General features: G+C 33.1%; 1 protein-coding gene across 4 annotated transcripts in view; it reads right to left on the bottom strand.

Moving 5' to 3' along the window:
* LOC126744714 (uncharacterized) overlaps nt 1-19,651 on the bottom strand; it is a 39,942-nt gene that overhangs the window by 5,812 nt on the left and 14,479 nt on the right. For 3 of the 4 annotated variants that reach the window (XM_050452248.1, XM_050452251.1, XM_050452252.1), the window contains 3 exons: nt 17,037-17,204; nt 16,699-16,982; nt 12,618-12,784 (listed from right to left, as the gene is read on the bottom strand). In XM_050452248.1, coding sequence (XP_050308205.1) covers nt 12,618-12,784; nt 16,699-16,982; nt 17,037-17,204 — 619 coding nt within the window. The remainder of the gene's footprint in view (nt 1-12,617; nt 12,785-16,698; nt 16,983-17,036; nt 17,205-19,651) is intronic. The other variant, XM_050452249.1, reaches the window with a different exon arrangement.

Raw genomic sequence — 19,651 nt, 5'->3', positions numbered from 1 at the left:
AATAAATTCTAATATTTTTCTGAAGACTTAGGGAAATTTATTCGTTAAATTTCCACCTTTTACAATTTCTTTAAAAAACGTTAATAATAATAATAATTTTTTTTCTTAAAAGTTTCATGTGAATTTATTCGCTAAATTCGCATTTAAACAAAACTAATAAGGGGATCAACAAATAAATAAAAATGCTCTTATTCACTTTTCAAAATATTCCGGTGAATTTATTCGGTTAAATTCACACTTAAACAAAACAGAAGCATAACCTCATACGTTCACCCATGTCTGATGAATATTCCGTTTGTATTTGGTAAATATCCACGGTACTCGTGGCAATTTTATTCAAATCCGGGGTATACACCTTGGACTCGGTGTAACTAAAAAGACTTAAGGGGTGTTGAGCCCTCGTTTAGGTACTCCGGTACGTTGTAATTGCTCTGTAACAAGGGGCTTGCTGCCAAAACCCTCGACCTGGTGCTTTCATCCCTTTTTTTCTTTTATGATGTTATGTTTCGACACTTTTGAAGGAACATGGGAAATTTATTCGTTAATTTCCTCTTTATTAAAATTTATCTCTCTTATTAAGTAAATCTAACATAAAGATCATGAAAGTCAAACATTATTATGAGGGGTTCTAAAAAAACGACAAACAAAATAGTTATTGGCAAATTTATTCGCTAAATTTGCACTTTAAATTAATTCTTTAAAGGGGATTTAGAATTTATTAAAATCTTAAGGGGTTTCCTATATAGGAAATTTATGCGTTAAATTTCCTCTTTATTAAAATTAATCTCTCTTATTAGATAAATCTGATAAAGATCATGATAGTCAAACATTTTTATGAGGGGTTCTAAATAAACTAAATATTAATTGGCAAATTTATTCGCTAAATTTGCACTTCGAACTAATATTATGAAAAGGGGACTTAGAATTTATTAAAATCTTGAAGGGGTTTTCTATACAGGAAATTTATGCGTTAAATTTCCTCTTTATTAAAATTAATCTCTCTTATTAGATAAATCTGATAAAGATCATGATAGTCAAACATTTTTATGAGGGGTTCTAAATAAACTAAATATTAATTGGCAAATTTATTCGCTAAATTTGCACTTCAAACTAATCTTATAAAAAGGGGACTTAGAATTTATTAAAATCTTGAAGGGGTTTTCTATACAGGAAATTTATGCGTTAAATTTCCTCTTTACTAAAATTTATCTCTCTTATTAGGTAAATCTAATAAAGATTATGATAGTCAAACATTATTATGAGGGGTTCTAAAAAAACAGCAAACAAAATACTTATTGGCAAATTTATTCGCTAAATTTGCAGTTTAAACTAATTTTATCAAAAAGGGGATTTAGAATTTATTAAAATCTTGGGGGGTTTTCTATACAGGAAATTTATGCGTTAAATTTCCTCTTTATTAAAGTTTATCTCTCTTATTAAGTAAATCTAACATAAAGATCATGATAGTCAAACATTATTATGAGGGGTTCTAAAAAAACAACAAACAAAATAGTTATTGGCAAATTTATTCGCTAAATTTGCACTTCAAACTAATTTTATCAAAAAGGGGATTTAGAATTTATTAAAATCTTGGGGGATTTCTATAGGAAATTTATGCGTTAAATTTCCTTATTTAAAAAATTGCTTTCTCTTGATAATATAATTTGAAACAGGGGTTTTTATAACTTTAATTAAATGGTATCTAAATAAATTAATATCCAATCGTAGATAAGCAGGAAAGACATTTGTGATGTATCAATTTCGTCTCAAACGTTAATTTTTGTAATTTTAAAGCGTCCTTTTTAGATTTTAAGAGGTAATTTTTCGGTTTATTTATCTTATTAAAAAAAATTATACCTTGACGTGACTTGACTCGACTTAACTAATAATATTGACAAAGCATGTAACCAGTGTGCTATTATTTCCTTGAAAAATTGACAAATCATGTATCAGCGTGCTATTTTTTCCCTTGAAAAATTGACAAAGCATGTATCAGTGTGCTACTTTTCCCTTGAAAAATTGACCAAGCATGTATCAGTGTGCTTTCCTGAATAAAATTGACAAATCATGTATCAGTGTGCTATTTTTCCCTTGAAAAATTGACCAAGCATGTAACAGTGTGCTATTTTTCCCTTGAAAAATTGACCAAGCATGTAACAGTGTGCTATTTTTCCCTTGAAAAATTGACCAAGCATGTATCAGTGTGCTATTTTTCCCTTGAAAAATTGACCAAGCATGTATCAGTGTGCTATTTTTCCCTTGAAAAATTGACAAATCATGTATCAGTGTGCTATTTTTTCCCCTTGAAAAATTGACCAAGCATGTATCAGTGTGCTATTTTTCCCTTGAAAAATTGACAAATCATGTATCAGTGTGCTATTTTTTCCCCTTGAAAAATTGACCAAGCATGTATCAGTGTGCTATTTTTCCCTTGAAAAATTGACCAAGCATGTATCAGTGTGCTATTTTTCCCTTGAAAAATTGACAAATCATGTATCAGTGTGCTATTTTTTCCCCTTGAAAAATTGACCAAGCATGTATCAGTGTGCTATTTTTCCCTTGAAAAATTGACAAATCATGTATCAGTGTGCTATTTTTTCCCCTTGAAAAATTGACCAAGCATGTATCAGTGTGCTATTTTTCCCTTGAAAAATTGACCAAGCATGTATCAGTGTGCTATTTTTCCCTTGAAAAATTGACAAATCATGTATCAGTGTGCTATTTTTTCCCCTTGAAAAATTGACCAAGCATGTATCAGTGTGCTATTTTTCCCTTGAAAAATTGACCAAGCATGTATCAGTGTGCTATTTTTCCCTTGAAAAATTGACAAATCATGTATCAGTGTGCTATTTTTTCCCCTTGAAAAATTGACCAAGCATGTATCAGTGTGCTATTTTTCCCTTGAAAAATTGACAAATCATGTATCAGTGTGCTATTTTTTCCCCTTGAAAAATTGACCAAGCATGTATCAGTGTGCTATTTTTCCCTTGAAAAATTGACCAAGCATGTAACAGTGTGCTATTTTCCCCTTGAAAAATTGACCAAGCATGTATCAGTGTGCTATTTTTCCCTTGAAAAATTGACCAAGCATGTATCAGTGTGCTATTTTTCCCTTGAAAAATTGACCAAGCATGTAACAGTGTGCTATTTTTCCCTTGAAAAATTGACCAAGCATGTAACAGTGTGCTATTTTTCCCTTGAAAAATTGACCAAGCATGTATCAGTGTGCTATTTTTCCCTTGAAAAATTGACAAATCATGTATCGTGCTATTTTTTCCCCTTGAAAAATTGACCAAGCATGTATCAGTGTGCTATTTTTCCCTTGAAAAATTGACCAAGCATGTATCAGTGTGCTATTTTTCCCTTGAAAAATTGACAAATCATGTATCAGTGTGCTATTTTTTCCCCTTGAAAAATTGACCAAGCATGTATCAGTGTGCTATTTTTCCCTTGAAAAATTGACAAATCATGTATCAGTGTGCTATTTTTTCCCCTTGAAAAATTGACCAAGCATGTATCAGTGTGCTATTTTTCCCTTGAAAAATTGACCAAGCATGTATCAGTGTGCTATTTTTCCCTTGAAAAATTGACAAATCATGTATCAGTGTGCTATTTTTTCCCCTTGAAAAATTGACCAAGCATGTATCAGTGTGCTATTTTTCCCTTGAAAAATTGACAAATCATGTATCAGTGTGCTATTTTTTCCCCTTGAAAAATTGACCAAGCATGTATCAGTGTGCTATTTTTCCCTTGAAAAATTGACCAAGCATGTATCAGTGTGCTATTTTTCCCTTGAAAAATTGACAAATCATGTATCAGTGTGCTATTTTTTCCCCTTGAAAAATTGACCAAGCATGTATCAGTGTGCTATTTTTCCCTTGAAAAATTGACCAAGCATGTATCAGTGTGCTATTTTTTCCCTTGAAAAATTGACCAAGCATGTATCAGTGTGCTATTTTTCCCTTGAAAAATTGACCAAGCATGTATCAGTGTGCTATTTTTCCCTTGAAAAATTGACCAAGCATGTATCAGTGTGCTATTTTTCCCTTGAAAAATTGACAAATCATGTATCAGTGTGCTATTTTTTCCCTTGAAAAATTGACCAAGCATGTATCAGTGTGCTATTTTTCCCTTGAAAAATTGACCAAGCATGTATCAGTGTGCTATTTTTCCCTTGAAAAATTGACCAAGCATGTATCAGTGTGCTATTTTTCCCTTGAAAAATTGACAAATCATGTATCAGTGTGCTATTTTTTCCCTTGAAAAATTGACCAAGCATGTATCAGTGTGCTATTTTTCCCTTGAAAAATTGACCAAGCATGTATCAGTGTGCTATTTTTCCCTTGAAAAATTGACAAATCATGTATCAGTGTGCTATTTTTTCCCCTTGAAAAATTGACCAAGCATGTATCAGTGTGCTATTTTTCCCTTGAAAAATTGACAAATCATGTATCAGTGTGCTATTTTTTCCCCTTGAAAAATTGACCAAGCATGTATCAGTGTGCTATTTTTCCCTTGAAAAATTGACAAATCATGTATCAGTGTGCTATTTTTTCCCCTTGAAAAATTGACCAAGCATGTATCAGTGTGCTATTTTTCCCTTGAAAAATTGACCAAGCATGTATCAGTGTGCTATTTTTCCCTTGAAAAATTGACAAATCATGTATCAGTGTGCTATTTTTTCCCCTTGAAAAATTGACCAAGCATGTATCAGTGTGCTATTTTTCCCTTGAAAAATTGACCAAGCATGTATCAGTGTGCTATTTTTCCCTTGAAAAATTGACCAAGCATGTAACAGTGTGCTATTTTCCCCTTGAAAAATTGACCAAGCATGTATCAGTGTGCTATTTTTCCCTTGAAAAATTGACCAAGCATGTATCAGTGTGCTATTTTTCCCTTGAAAAATTGACCAAGCATGTAACAGTGTGCTATTTTTCCCTTGAAAAATTGACCAAGCATGTATCAGTGTGCTATTTTTCCCTTGAAAAATTGACAAATCATGTATCAGTGTGCTATTTTTTCCCTTGAAAAATTGACCAAGCATGTATCAGTGTGCTATTTTTCCCTTGAAAAATTGACCAAGCATGTATCAGTGTGCTATTTTTCCCTTGAAAAATTGACAAATCATGTATCAGTGTGCTATTTTTTCCCCTTGAAAAATTGACCAAGCATGTATCAGTGTGCTATTTTTCCCTTGAAAAATTGACAAATCATGTATCAGTGTGCTATTTTTTCCCCTTGAAAAATTGACCAAGCATGTATCAGTGTGCTATTTTTCCCTTGAAAAATTGACAAATCATGTATCAGTGTGCTATTTTTTCCCCTTGAAAAATTGACCAAGCATGTATCAGTGTGCTATTTTTCCCTTGAAAAATTGACCAAGCATGTATCAGTGTGCTATTTTTCCCTTGAAAAATTGACAAATCATGTATCAGTGTGCTATTTTTTCCCCTTGAAAAATTGACCAAGCATGTATCAGTGTGCTATTTTTCCCTTGAAAAATTGACCAAGCATGTATCAGTGTGCTATTTTTCCCTTGAAAAATTGACCAAGCATGTAACAGTGTGCTATTTTCCCCTTGAAAAATTGACCAAGCATGTATCAGTGTGCTATTTTTCCCTTGAAAAATTGACCAAGCATGTATCAGTGTGCTATTTTTCCCTTGAAAAATTGACCAAGCATGTAACAGTGTGCTATTTTTCCCTTGAAAAATTGACCAAGCATGTAACAGTGTGCTATTTTCCCCTTGAAAAATTGACCAAGCATGTATCAGTGTGCTATTTTTCCCTTGAAAAATTGACCAAGCATGTATCAGTGTGCTATTTTTCCCTTGAAAAATTGACCAAGCATGTAACAGTGTGCTATTTTCCCCTTGAAAAATTGACCAAGCATGTATCAGTGTGCTATTTTTCCCTTGAAAAATTGACCAAGCATGTATCAGTGTGCTATTTTTCCCTTGAAAAATTGACAAATCATGTATCAGTGTGCTATTTTTTCCCCTTGAAAAATTGACCAAGCATGTATCAGTGTGCTATTTTTCCCTTGAAAAATTGACAAATCATGTATCAGTGTGCTATTTTTTCCCCTTGAAAAATTGACCAAGCATGTATCAGTGTGCTATTTTTCCCTTGAAAAATTGACCAAGCATGTATCAGTGTGCTATTTTTCCCTTGAAAAATTGACAAATCATGTATCAGTGTGCTATTTTTTCCCCTTGAAAAATTGACCAAGCATGTATCAGTGTGCTATTTTTCCCTTGAAAAATTGACCAAGCATGTATCAGTGTGCTATTTTTCCCTTGAAAAATTGACCAAGCATGTAACAGTGTGCTATTTTCCCCTTGAAAAATTGACCAAGCATGTATCAGTGTGCTATTTTTCCCTTGAAAAATTGACCAAGCATGTATCAGTGTGCTATTTTTCCCTTGAAAAATTGACCAAGCATGTAACAGTGTGCTATTTTTCCCTTGAAAAATTGACCAAGCATGTAACAGTGTGCTATTTTCCCCTTGAAAAATTGACCAAGCATGTATCAGTGTGCTATTTTTCCCTTGAAAAATTGACCAAGCATGTATCAGTGTGCTATTTTTCCCTTGAAAAATTGACCAAGCATGTAACAGTGTGCTATTTTCCCCTTGAAAAATTGACCAAGCATGTATCAGTGTGCTATTTTTCCCTTGAAAAATTGACCAAGCATGTATCAGTGTGCTATTTTTCCCTTGAAAAATTGACCAAGCATGTAACAGTGTGCTATTTTTCCCTTGAAAAATTGACCAAGCATGTAACAGTGTGCTATTTTCCCCTTGAAAAATTGACCAAGCATGTATCAGTGTGCTATTTTTCCCTTGAAAAATTGACCAAGCATGTAACAGTGTGCTATTTTCCCCTTGAAAAATTGACCAAGCATGTAACAGTGTGCTATTTTCCCCTTGAAAAATTGACCAAGCATGTATCAGTGTGCTATTTTTCCCTTGAAAAATTGACCAAGCATGTATCAGTGTGCTATTTTTCCCTTGAAAAATTGACAAATCATGTATCAGTGTGCTATTTTTTCCCCTTGAAAAATTGACCAAGCATGTATCAGTGTGCTATTTTTCCCTTGAAAAATTGACCAAGCATGTATCAGTGTGCTATTTTTCCCTTGAAAAATTGACAAATCATGTATCAGTGTGCTATTTTTTCCCCTTGAAAAATTGACCAAGCATGTATCAGTGTGCTATTTTTCCCTTGAAAAATTGACAAATCATGTATCAGTGTGCTATTTTTTCCCCTTGAAAAATTGACCAAGCATGTATCAGTGTGCTATTTTTCCCTTGAAAAATTGACCAAGCATGTATCAGTGTGCTATTTTTCCCTTGAAAAATTGACCAAGCATGTATCAGTGTGCTATTTTTCCCTTGAAAAATTGACCAAGCATGTATCAGTGTGCTATTTTTCCCTTGAAAAATTGACAAATCATGTATCAGTGTGCTATTTTTTCCCTTGAAAAATTGACCAAGCATGTATCAGTGTGCTTCCCTGAATAAAATTGACAAAGCATGTAACCAGTGTGCTTTTACCCTGAATTTTTGACTTAGAGGAATGGTTTTTAGTGGGTCGGGGTCGGAAAAGGCCTCAACCCCACACTACCCCGGGCCGGCCCGGGGTGTCTGTTAGCAGATTTTTTTAACCTCTCTAAAAAATAAAAAAAAAAAAAAAACGATGGTAAGTATGTTTTAGGCAATCCCAGACATAGAAAAATCTGCTTTAGAGGATGATGGAGTTTTAACAGACGATACCTGGCAATCCGGTTGGAGGCATTTAGAATTTAAGCACTCGGCACTTCATGGCATTAAGAATTCTTCTTTTACAGGTAGTTGAGGAACCTTTAATTGCTTGGCCAGGAATTATTTGATATAATTTTAGGCAGTGTTACTAAGAAAATTCCCCAAAAATTAAAAGATCTTTATGATACTCTCCATGAAAAAGACTGAAACTATTTAGAAAAAATACTAATAGTCCAGTGTTTACCGTGTTTTAGAAATCTTACTAATTTACATTATAATAATAATATATAGGACTAAGTAATGAAAATTGAAAAATGTTAGTTTTTTGCAAACAGTTAATAAGTTACAGAAATGCATCACATCTTTTGCTTTTGCTAATGAAATTCATAGTCTTTATACTCTACATTTGAATAATATACATTTATAAGGATAATTAGTGAATTATTTGTGTTTATTTAGTAGCTTGAATACAGATTAGATATCTTTAAAAAAGTCTCATTTATTAAAATATTTTAAGCATATAAAGAGATCTTCGTTCCATGGGGAAAAAAAATTTGGTAAAACCTTTTATGGTACTTTTGCATCAAGGCATAAGTGGAAGAGATCAAGAAGATTTTACAAGTGAATTAAAAAAAAAAGGAGACTTAAAAAGGATCACTATTTCGCGCACTTACAATAACTTACAATAATAAAGGTGTAATGGTATCTGTAGTCAACCAATTCAAAAATTGAATGCCAAAGTTACCATAAGTAATAATCCATAATAAAATTCATAATAATAAATCGGAAAAATTGGTATATTATTTTCAAAGTAACACTAATTTGGGTAGAACTTCAAAACATCGTTTTAACTGTCAGTTAGCACCTTGTAAAACTCATCTTTTTGAAATATTTTATTGAACAGTTCTAACAATTAGTAAAATAACATAAGTTTATAGACTTACAAACAGTAAGGGTGTAAAAAGTTGTTTGTTTAAAAAATAAACAATTTAATCAGTTCACACATTGGCAAGTGTTTATCCGACAAGTAATTTGACATTAAAAGCCCCCAAGAGGCAAAAATCTAGTGGTATTAAGTCTGGCGACCGTCCGAGCCATTTAATTGCACCACGCCTGTCAATTCACATCTCTAGAAACTGTTCATTAAGCCACTCTCGAACTGTCCAAAGTTTGAACTGTTTTTATCCACTTGGTTTTCCAAAGATTGGACGATTGTAGGACAAATTGTCTTTTCGAGGAGGTCTATATAAATTTGTCCAGTTAAATTGACTTCCAAAAAAAAATGAGGTTAGCTGTAGGTGATTGATAAAACTTTGTCAAATATGAAATTAAACGTTCCTCTTTATATGTAAATTGACGTGTTTTCTTTTTAAGAAGTTATTAAGTAGTTTATTTTAAAATAAAAGCGCTATATTATATTCAAAATCAAGTGGCCCAAGTGAAAAAATTACATATTTCAGGTAGGCCCGTATTCGTAGATACCGTATTATTATTTACAAATTAAAAGTGGCCCAATTGACCTTTCTCTAATATTCACTAGATGGCGCTCTTAGGGCCGGCACACTGGATTTACATAACATGTAGCAGAAAAGTGGCCTAAGTGAGCAGTTAGGCGAGTTTGAGTTTTCAAAAGTTGTCGTTTTCATTGTCAGTGTTTTTCTATTTTGTCGAGTGTAAACGGAAAATAAATATTTTATTATAACAATTTTTGCAAATCTGTTGATGTGCTAGCACAGGTAAGTTAGAAATATGAAGTTTACGTATGGCATGCATGTAATAAGCTAAGAATAATATTTTAAAAAAACATAACCTGAAAATAAAAACAAATTACAGGGAGTGACTTGGCTTCGGCTTATCGTAACCATAATAATTATAACCATAAGTTATAAGATAATTTTCATTTGTTTCAGGGGAGAATGTCAGATATTTCTAGCATAGCCGAACCCAGTGAATTTGAAAACATCTTGTCGAACTTGCATTGTCTTATTTATTTAATGTAACACGACGTTTCGGTTGGTAAGTATCTCCAACCGTTATCAAGTGTAAACAGTTCGACAAGATGTTTTCACTGTACCATTGTCTACCACCTTCAAAAATAAACCCAGTGAATTTGATATAGACTCTGGTTCGGATTTTCACCCGCCAACGGATGACGAGTCCGGAAGTGATTCTGGAGAGTCGATTCAGAACATTGCACCTAATGCCAATATCGAGGGAAAAAAAAAGTAGAAAAAGAAAGACAAAAAAGTAAAGTTGCAAGAAACTCCGGAAAATCTTACCTTAACTACAGGGAAAACGAAGTTGCAGAAAAAACTTTTTTTAACGGAGAATGCAATTGTTCCAGACAATGCCACTTGTTACTAATTATCCAAGAGAGAAAACGCATCTTCGAGAATTTTTACAGTTTATCAAACTTCAATATACAGACATCTTATATCAATGGCCAAGTAACAGTATCTAATAAGGGTCGTTTCACGCTCCAAACAAACGTAGTAAGACACGTTTTTATAAACTGCCGAAAGAAACTGGAGATGAAGTTATTGTCTGTAAACTTTTTTTTTTAAATGCTTTGAGGGTTTCGGATGGTCGCTTGACCAGAGCTCTAATTAATAAAACGAGGGGTGGCGAGCATACTACACCGCCTATAGATAGAAGAGGTGAGCATCCCCCCAAAAACAAAACTAATGAGGTGAATATTGATAATGTTAAACATTTTGTCAACAAATTTGCAAAGTATAAATCGCACTACAGCAGGGTTAAAAATCCAAACCGGGAATATCTTTCACCAGATTTAAACACAAGCAAATTATACAATTTGTATTTACAAAGTGATGAGTGTGAACAGAAAGTGTCAAAATTTGTGTTTTCAAAAATTTTTAACGAAGAGTTTAATCTTCATTTCCGGTATCCTGCAACTAACACGTGCAAAAAATGTGATTCTATGAAGGTAAAAATAAATAGTTTAACTGGCGAAGATAAAAGAAAAGTGGAAATGGAAAAAGAACTTTATTTACGCAAGGCAGAAGCAGCTCGAAATGGAATGCGAGAAGATCCAAAACAAGATCCAAATTCCACGACCATTGCATTTGATCTTATGAAGACATTACCTACGCCTAATATTTCTACAGGGGTAGCCTACTACAAGAGGCAGTTATAGACATATTGTTTAGGTATCCATAACCTAACTGCAAACCAGGCACACATGTACCTCTGGCATGAGGGAATTGCATCACGTGGACCTCAAGAAATAGGCTCATGTATCATGCATTATGTCAAAAATTATGTACAAACTCCCAATTTAATTATGTACAGCGACCAGTGCGGAGGCCAGAATAGAAACATAAAAATGGCTGCAATTTGTGCGTACATGACTTATTCTGATAACTTTAGTCCAAAAGTTATCGATCACAAATTTCTTATGTCCGGCCATTCCTAATTGCCATGTGACCAAGATTTTGGCCTGATTGAAAAGCAAAAACGCTACTTCCAAGAAATTTTTTTGCCAGATGATTGGATTAAAGTAATTTTAAGTGCCAAAAAGACCAATAAATTTAAAGTAGTAAAAATGACAAGTGGTGACTTTAGAAGTACAGTGAATTTGGAAAAACTTTTAACCAATCAAAAAAAAGGAAAAGAAAATGTGAAAGTCGAATGGCTAAAAATTCAGTGGCTAAAGTTTAAATCCGAGGAACCTTTTAATATTTATTTCAAATATTATAATAATGATGCCGCTCTTTTCTACAATGTAAATGTCACTAAAAAACGCACAGAGCTTCAACTGATGAGACAGGATGCCTTCCAGTTAGATGTTTTGTATCCCAGAGGACGACCTATCGAAAAATTGAAGTATAAAGACCTTCAAGGACTTCTGTGCTAAATACCCCCAATCGCCCATGAATTTTATAATAATTTGATAATTAGTGAGAATGCTGTTGATGAAGATATTGCGACACAAGAACAAGACGTTGAGGCTCAAGTGCTATAATTTGTTTTTTTTTTATAATTTTAAAGGGCAGAGTGGCCCAACTGTTTTTTTTTACAGAAAAACAATGTTTTTTTAAATTATTTTGTTCTAATATAATGTTATGTGCCATATTATTATTATTAAAGATGTAAACTTATAATAAATAAATCTTACGATGCACATTTCCGTTTGACTTTTTATAAAAAAATTTAATGTCAATTATCTCAAAACTCCTTTTTTGCACTTGGGCCACTCTGTTCCCGAGCGGCTCATATAAAGTTACTAAAAAATTCTACCAACAAAAGAGTTTCTATTAAGATTTTCCTTTAAATTGTTAAAAAGTATCAGTACGTCTAATATTCCCAGGAAAATGATTAAATATTTTTCTTTCCTTGTATATAAATGATTTGTGAGTAAGTTTACTTTTTGGTATCGATAAAACGGGAACGGAAGTAAATTCTGGTCTGGTTTGAAGATTCGCTCTGTTGTTGTTATTTTATTGAAAGACATAAAGAGGACTTTTTAAAGTATAAAAGGCAATTTTAATAAATATTGACTAGCTGAACCCCAAAAGGCGATGAAGTAAAGAAAAATAGACTGTCCTGGCCATTTTAAATCCCAACTCTAACCTTGCAGATCTAACTGCATCCAATAACATCCCAAAAAAAGTTTTGAGGTTAATTAAAAAATATGATTCCGTCCTCCTGTATATCTAGATTGACGTGTTTCTTTTTTTTTTAAAGAAGTGGTTAAGGGTACTTCTTTTTGAAATGAAAACACTGCATAATTACGAGACATCGTTATAAATAATATAAAGAACCTCTCTATGCAAAAACATGAAATTTGAGAAATATGTAGTTAGAATCTTGTTATTTGAAAGCTACTTACTGGTATTTGGAGGCGTGCTTTTTCCTCACGTAAGCCCACGTCTTCCTCAGTCTAAACACGGCCGGATTTTGCAGGCCGCACAACACCGTCCGACAGGATTGAAAGTTCGACATCCTATGGCACTTATTCGCCACATTAATAAACCTGGCCATCAGCCGTGCCCTTATCTAAAAAAATCATTCATAAATCTTAAATCTGCCACTTGTTCATTATTAATTTAATTGTCAAAATTAAAATTTTACATAAACTAATTGAACTTATAGGCAAAAAGGATCGAGTCGCGATTCTTAAACCGATAGCAGACGACTATGTATATATACATGAATATACTATAATTTATATTCTGTAATATTCTCTCGGTACTACTATAGTAGAAGCAAGAAAAATTTAACTAAGTTTCTAAAGGATTTTTAATAAATAAATTTTAATAATAATAATAATAATAATAATAATAATAATAATAATAAATGTCTTCTTTATTCAGCATAAAAATACATGTTTTCTTAACTACTAAATAAGTAATGGCGAGATCTAGCTAAAAGCTACTCTATCTAACCATATTAATAAGCACAAATGCAAAATTTTATAGAACATAATAGCAGAATAAAAATGTAAAATAATAAATATAATACAATCTGCTATGCGCAATAAGTCATAGTAGGTACTTCAATGAAGGACTAGAGATGATTACCTATGTCGGTTTTGAAAAATATTATTTTTAGTTTTTTGTTTAAAGGTTTTTACAGAGAGAAGAGACTTAACTTCAGGTGGTAGTGCATTATAGATTTTTGGAGCATTGTAACTAAATGAGCCCTGGAATTTTGCAGTTTGAAATTAATTTATTAGATAAATAAGCTGGTTGTCCGAAAAGCACAACTTTATGGACTAGTGTAGCCATTTGCAGTACAAAGCGTTCATCCAAAGAAAGCCACCCTGATCTGACCAACAGGGGAGTGACGTGGTCGCATTTACTCATACCAAAACTAAACTTGAGGCACGCGTTTTGAATTTTCTGAAGGCTATTCTTTTCACGTTGATACAAGGCAGGCCAAAACAGAACTTGAGCATAACTAACAATTGACAAAATTAATGTATCACAAAGATGTAGTTAATTATCAGCTGTCAAAAACTGTTTGTTCATATAGAGTATTTTTAATTTATAAAAACATGCCCTCAACAAATTCGACACATGCCCCTCAAACCTGAGATCCCCAAATTCTTCTGGTTATTAGAAGGAGGTAAAGGAGATCCATCTATGCTGATCTTTACGGTATCTGGAAGGGGCTTGCCAAAGACAAGGAGTTTGGACTTTGCAGCATTCAATACGAGTCTGTGACTCTTACACAAGTCAGATATGGCTAAAAGATCCAAATTAATAGCATTCACAGCTTCTATGGCCTCCATAAAGTTAAATGAACGATAGATCTGTGTGTCATCGGCGTACTGGTGCGATTCACAAACTCGAAGGAATTTATGAAAATCACATAGATATAACAAAAAGAGTAAGGGGCCAAGAATACTTCCCTGCGGGACACCCTGATCCAACTGCAAATATTCAGATAGAATAGAATTAATTCTTACCCTTTGACGTCTATTTAAAAGATAATTTTTTAGCAGTTTAAGAGCAGAAGTATGTAGCCCAAAATATTGGAGCTTTGCCAATAAAATAAAATGATCCAGTGTGCCAAATGCACGACTAAACTCCAGCAATACTAAAACTGTTGTTTTTTTCTGATCAAGAGCTTTAAATATATCATCACAAATATGAAGAAGAGCTGTACTGGTACTATGCTTTGCACGAAAACCCGACTGTGTTACTGGAAGCAAATTTTTAGTTAAGCAGAATTCATTAAGCTGATCATTAACAATTCTTTCAAAAATTTTGGACATGGCAGGGAGTATGCTTATAGGACGATAGTGCGATAATTCCGTTGGATTTCCAATCTTAGGCAAGACAGGGATTATATCAGCTTTTTTCCAAGTATCCGGGAAAACACCCATGGAAATACAATAGTTTATTATAAATGTTAGATGCGGGGAAATATGAGGTGTTACGAGATTAATCATTTTTATGGTAATGCAGTCAGAACCCATAGCAGTACTTTTAATTTGGGATATGGCTTTATTTACGCTCTCTTCGTTTACCTGATTAAATTTAAATTGATTTTCCAAATTCAAAGCGGGATCATTTGATGCATATTGTTGAAATATATTATTGCCAGAGTTTAAAGTTAATTTTGATACACTATTAACAAAAAAGTTATTAAAATCTGAAGGTGAATATTCTAGAATATTTTCTGATGACTTCGAGCAGTCACTAATGTTTAAAGATTTTAACGTTTTCCAAAATGACTTAGGGTCAGTTTTGAATTTATGTTTTTTAAAAATAAATTTTGCCTCTGTTCTATTTTTAATATAGGTCCGCACGAATTATCTCTTTTTATTTTTATTAAAAGTTTGATGTTATTTGTAATCCACGGATTAAATGGTTTTTGATTAATATTTTTAAGACAAAATCATGCATATTTATTCAATAAGCAAATAGATTTATTTTTTTTATTTACATTAGTTATATAAATTAAATACCATGGTATTTGTTAAATTCATGTTATAGTAGAAGATTATTTTTGTAAGATTATGACAATATGGTATCTTGAAACGTGCATATATGATCTTATGATCTCAAACACTTTCAGGTATAAGGTAAAATGAAAATCCTGCAGTCTCCCTTCACTTATTTATTAAGCATTTTGTTATTTCAATTTCCCTACATGTTTCGGACACAGTGGTGTCCATCATCAGAGGATAAATGGTTTAAAATTGGAATTGGATATACGCGTAACCAGGGTTTGATTATCGTTTTTTTTTAATTTTTCATCATTCATTTACAAAGGAATGTAAATAAATAAAATTAAAAATAATAAAATTATTGATAAAAATAAAGTTTGAAATAATAAATAAATAACAAATATGATAGTAGTAAGCCACCCTCGTATAAAATATAATACACGGAACTCCCAAATCACCCGAAACCATAAAAAAAAATCTGTTAATATTAGCCAAATCCCCCACACTTATAAACGTGTTCATGTTTTCCTATTTGGGATATTAAAATGAGTTTTACCTTATACAGGGTGTAAATAAAAAAATTCAAGGGCTGATTTTTGAGTAAATTTTAAGAAAAAAACTTTATACGAACCTAGGTCCTAACTTTTGAGATACCGGATCGTAAAGATTGAATAAGAATATATGGATTCGTCGACAAATGCGGCGACGTATAGACTTGCATAATGGCAGAGGGTGGTAATTTTCAACATTTTTTATAATTATTTAATTTCTTTTTTCATTTGGTTTAAAACAAAAATTAGAATCACATCTAAACATTAGTAATAAACAGGTAATACATTTGTAGATGTATATGGATGTAATTTTTTTAATCGAATAGGCAACCTCGGACAAAAGAAAGTCAAGAGATCAAATTTGCTCAGAAATAAATGAGAATTAAAAAAATAAAAAAAAAAGTGGCGTACCATATTTTTCATCAAAAATATTTAGTTTAAACGTCACCTTACACGAACATCACTGGTACAAATTTTAAAAAATTAGTGAGCCTCCGAAAATGCCTTTTGATGCATAGAAAATACACACCAAATTTTATTAAAATATCTACAGGGTTTTTAAAGGTATAATAAAAAAAACATATATTTTGCTTCAATCTTTACCACCCGGTATCTCAAAAGTTACGCCTTTTAGGACATACGTTCATATACAGTTTTTTTCTTAAAATTTACCCATCTATTTATTTACACTCTGTACATAAAAAAAAAATTCAAAATATTTTTTTACTAGATAATAAATTAAAAAAAAAAAATATGAATATATGGGCAAACAAATGCATTTACATAATATAGTATGTGGGCACCTTATTATAGGTAAACCATATTCCAAATTCACTCGTTTAAGACTATATTAAGAGCTCCAAGCCTGTAAGAAATATATTAAAAACCCAGCTTTAAACCCTTTTCTCTCTTACGATAAGGAGAAACAAAAATACCATATAAACAAAATAATATGTTATTACCCGTTCAGATTCGTCTTTCAATATCTCGCTGGCTATCAGGCAACTTATCCTATAAGAAAAGGCGATCATGGCTGCCACGTTGGGGGCATTTTTCGAACTCTGCTGCCACATCAGGACGCTGAATTCTGCGGGGGAAACTTTTAAGAATAAATCCCGATCTATTAAGGTGAGCTGCTGCGCCAATGTGGTCGAATCAAAGTCCCACGCAGACACCCAACATTCGTCTACTCGTAATATTCTTTTGAGGTGCTGAAGGGCCGTTTCGTGCGGTTGTTTCGTTTCATCTGAAAGTTGAGAGTAGTTAAATTATTTTATGGATTTTAAAGGGGAAGATTAACCCCAATCCAGAGAGTCGTCGAATTTGTTGCCCAATATGTTGGTTATGAAGCAGTTCTTTCGCTTTTTCGGGTGGCAACAGTCGTCGTCCTCGTCGGTTTCTTTCAATTTGTTCCCGTTAAACTTCCTTAGGAATCGTCTACCGTTACATCGTCGTCCTAAACACAGAACTAATTGAAAATAAATTAAGTTGGTGGGTGTAGTGACGGTGCATAAGAGGCACAGTAAACATATTTACTATTTAAGTGCGGTGATTACTTCGGACAGTTTTGTAAAGTTTGTAATTTTTTTTTAACAATGTTTTACAACATTCAACGAATCAGAAACACATCAGAAATAAGACAGGGATAATACTTCAGATATTACATAGGATATCCCATAATTAATGATAAATAATTTAACATCAGATTCCTTTAAAAAAAAAAAAGAATTAGGTTCAGTCAAATTTTCCTAGTCTGAAAGTGAAAGACAACCCAGATAAAGGGTGATAATGTAATTTTTTTTTGAATGTTGGCCATAAATTTAGCATTTGAACCGGTGTAAGCAGAAAGGACACAAGTCAATATTTTGACAAATTGCCATTATACCTAAAATGTGTTCTCCTATGGTAGACGCAACGGATTATGCATAAGGGGCACAAGTCCGCATCCCCGATGTCTTAGAAATGTCGGGTAATAATGCTAGCGTTATGCATAAAAGGCACACGTCAGTGACATGTGCCGTTTATGCGAAATGTTAGTGTTTCAAATGGTGGGGTCAACATGTGTTTGTCGTGCGTTTTACGTCATCAGCACAAATTGTTGGTTGCTTCGGGGATAGTTGCACGTGGTTTTAGTTTCATTTGACATGAATGACAATTTTGAATTAACACCTAATAAAAGACGAAAAGCAGAGCCTTCTAAGTATGCTCGCAACATAGAGAAAAGGGCAAGATTGGAAGGAAAGTCTTATAAAAACGGTAAAAGAAGAGACGTTTGTGAGAAAAAAATTAATAATGGAGTCCTTTGCAGGTAGGTTCTTTTATAGTATTTTTAGCACATCGGTTAATTTCATTATTTAGTTGTAGAATGAAATGCTTTGAAAAGTCCTCTGATGCAGAAAGATTGGCGATTTTTCAACGATTTTATACTTTAAGCTCTAAAAACGAACAAGACATGTTCCTACAGAGTCTTGTGGATATGACGGAAGTAAAGCAGCGGCGTCCTCGACCAGGTGACAAAAATAAACCCAAATCAAAAAGTTTCAAGTACTACTCATTTAAAGGAAGTTCCAAAGTAGAGATTTGTGTTAAAGCATTTTTGAATTTATATGCTATCACGTACAAACGCATCAGGAGAATTAACATCTTATCCTCACAAAGCAAGTCACCGAATGACTTGAAAAAATGACAAGTGCTAAGTGCTTTCTCAGAAGAAATTCGGAATTGTGTAAAGGAACACATACAATCGTTTCCTACAAAAATCAGCCACTATTTGGGACGTGAAAAACATTATTTGAATAGCCAGCTAAATTTGACAAAAATGCATTAGAGAAGTATCCAAACCAAAAGGTAAGCTTTTCATTTTATAGATGCTTTTTCCGTGAAAATTTTAATCTCTCTTTCGGAAGACAACAAGTTGATGTTTGTTCGACTTGTGAATTACTAAATAACAAAATAAAAGACCAAAATTTGAATGACACGGCCAAGCGTACTGCCGTCGCAGAAGTGAAAGTTCACAAACGAAAGGATAAAAAATTTTATAAAGATATTGAAGAAAAGGAAAATAAAGACCAAGTTCTGTCATTGGCCTTCGATTTTATGCAAAATGTCCAGTTACCCACAACGCCTGTGGGTGAGGTATTTTACTACCAGCAGCTTACTGTGTCCGTATTTTGTATTCACAATCTTAAGACAAATAAATCCAGGATGTACGTTTACCACGAGGGACAGGCAAAGAAAACAGCTGACGAAATTTGTACGTTTGTTCTCGAATATCTTAATGAATTCAAGGAAAATCAATCGGAGCTTCATCTTTACAGTGATAACTGGTGGGGCCAAAACAAGAATCATACTATGGTCAGGATGCTTTTGGCTCTCACAGATTCTGGTAAATTTAGCATGATTTGGCACTTTCTCCCAGTTAGGGGGCATTCATTTCTCCCGTGTGACAGGGACTTCGCGTTGGTGAAAAAAAATTTACGGAAACATGATAGAATATGCACCATTCACGAGATCTCCACGATTATTATTACCAGTATAAAAAATCATACAAAAATTTCAGTCAAAGAGGTTGCAACAAGTGACGTATTAGATTTCAAAAACTGGTGGGGAAAACTTTATAAAAAAACCTGTGTCTCTGAAGAAACAAAACATTTTCCTCGTAACGAAAAGGTCAACTTTCAAATAAGCACCTTTTCATGTTTTAAATACACATCCCAACAAAAATGAGGCACTGTTCAAGCCTATCCTTTTACTGACGGTTTGTAGATGGTGACGGTGTCACATACATTTAATTTATCACAACCTGGAATGGCCTGCCCAACTTTGCCAACGAGCCTTGCGCATCCCTTAGGAAAAGTTCCTATTAAGGCCAACAAAATGGAGCATATAATGCCGGGTCCCCACCAAGCGGACAGG

The sequence above is a fragment of the Anthonomus grandis genome, chromosome 14, assembly GCF_022605725.1.
Source record: "Anthonomus grandis grandis chromosome 14, icAntGran1.3, whole genome shotgun sequence".
In the NCBI taxonomy this organism is placed as follows: domain Eukaryota; kingdom Metazoa; phylum Arthropoda; class Insecta; order Coleoptera; family Curculionidae; genus Anthonomus; species Anthonomus grandis.
The sequence above is the reverse complement of the archived record's forward strand: the minus strand, read 5'-3'. Positions and strand labels throughout refer to the sequence as shown.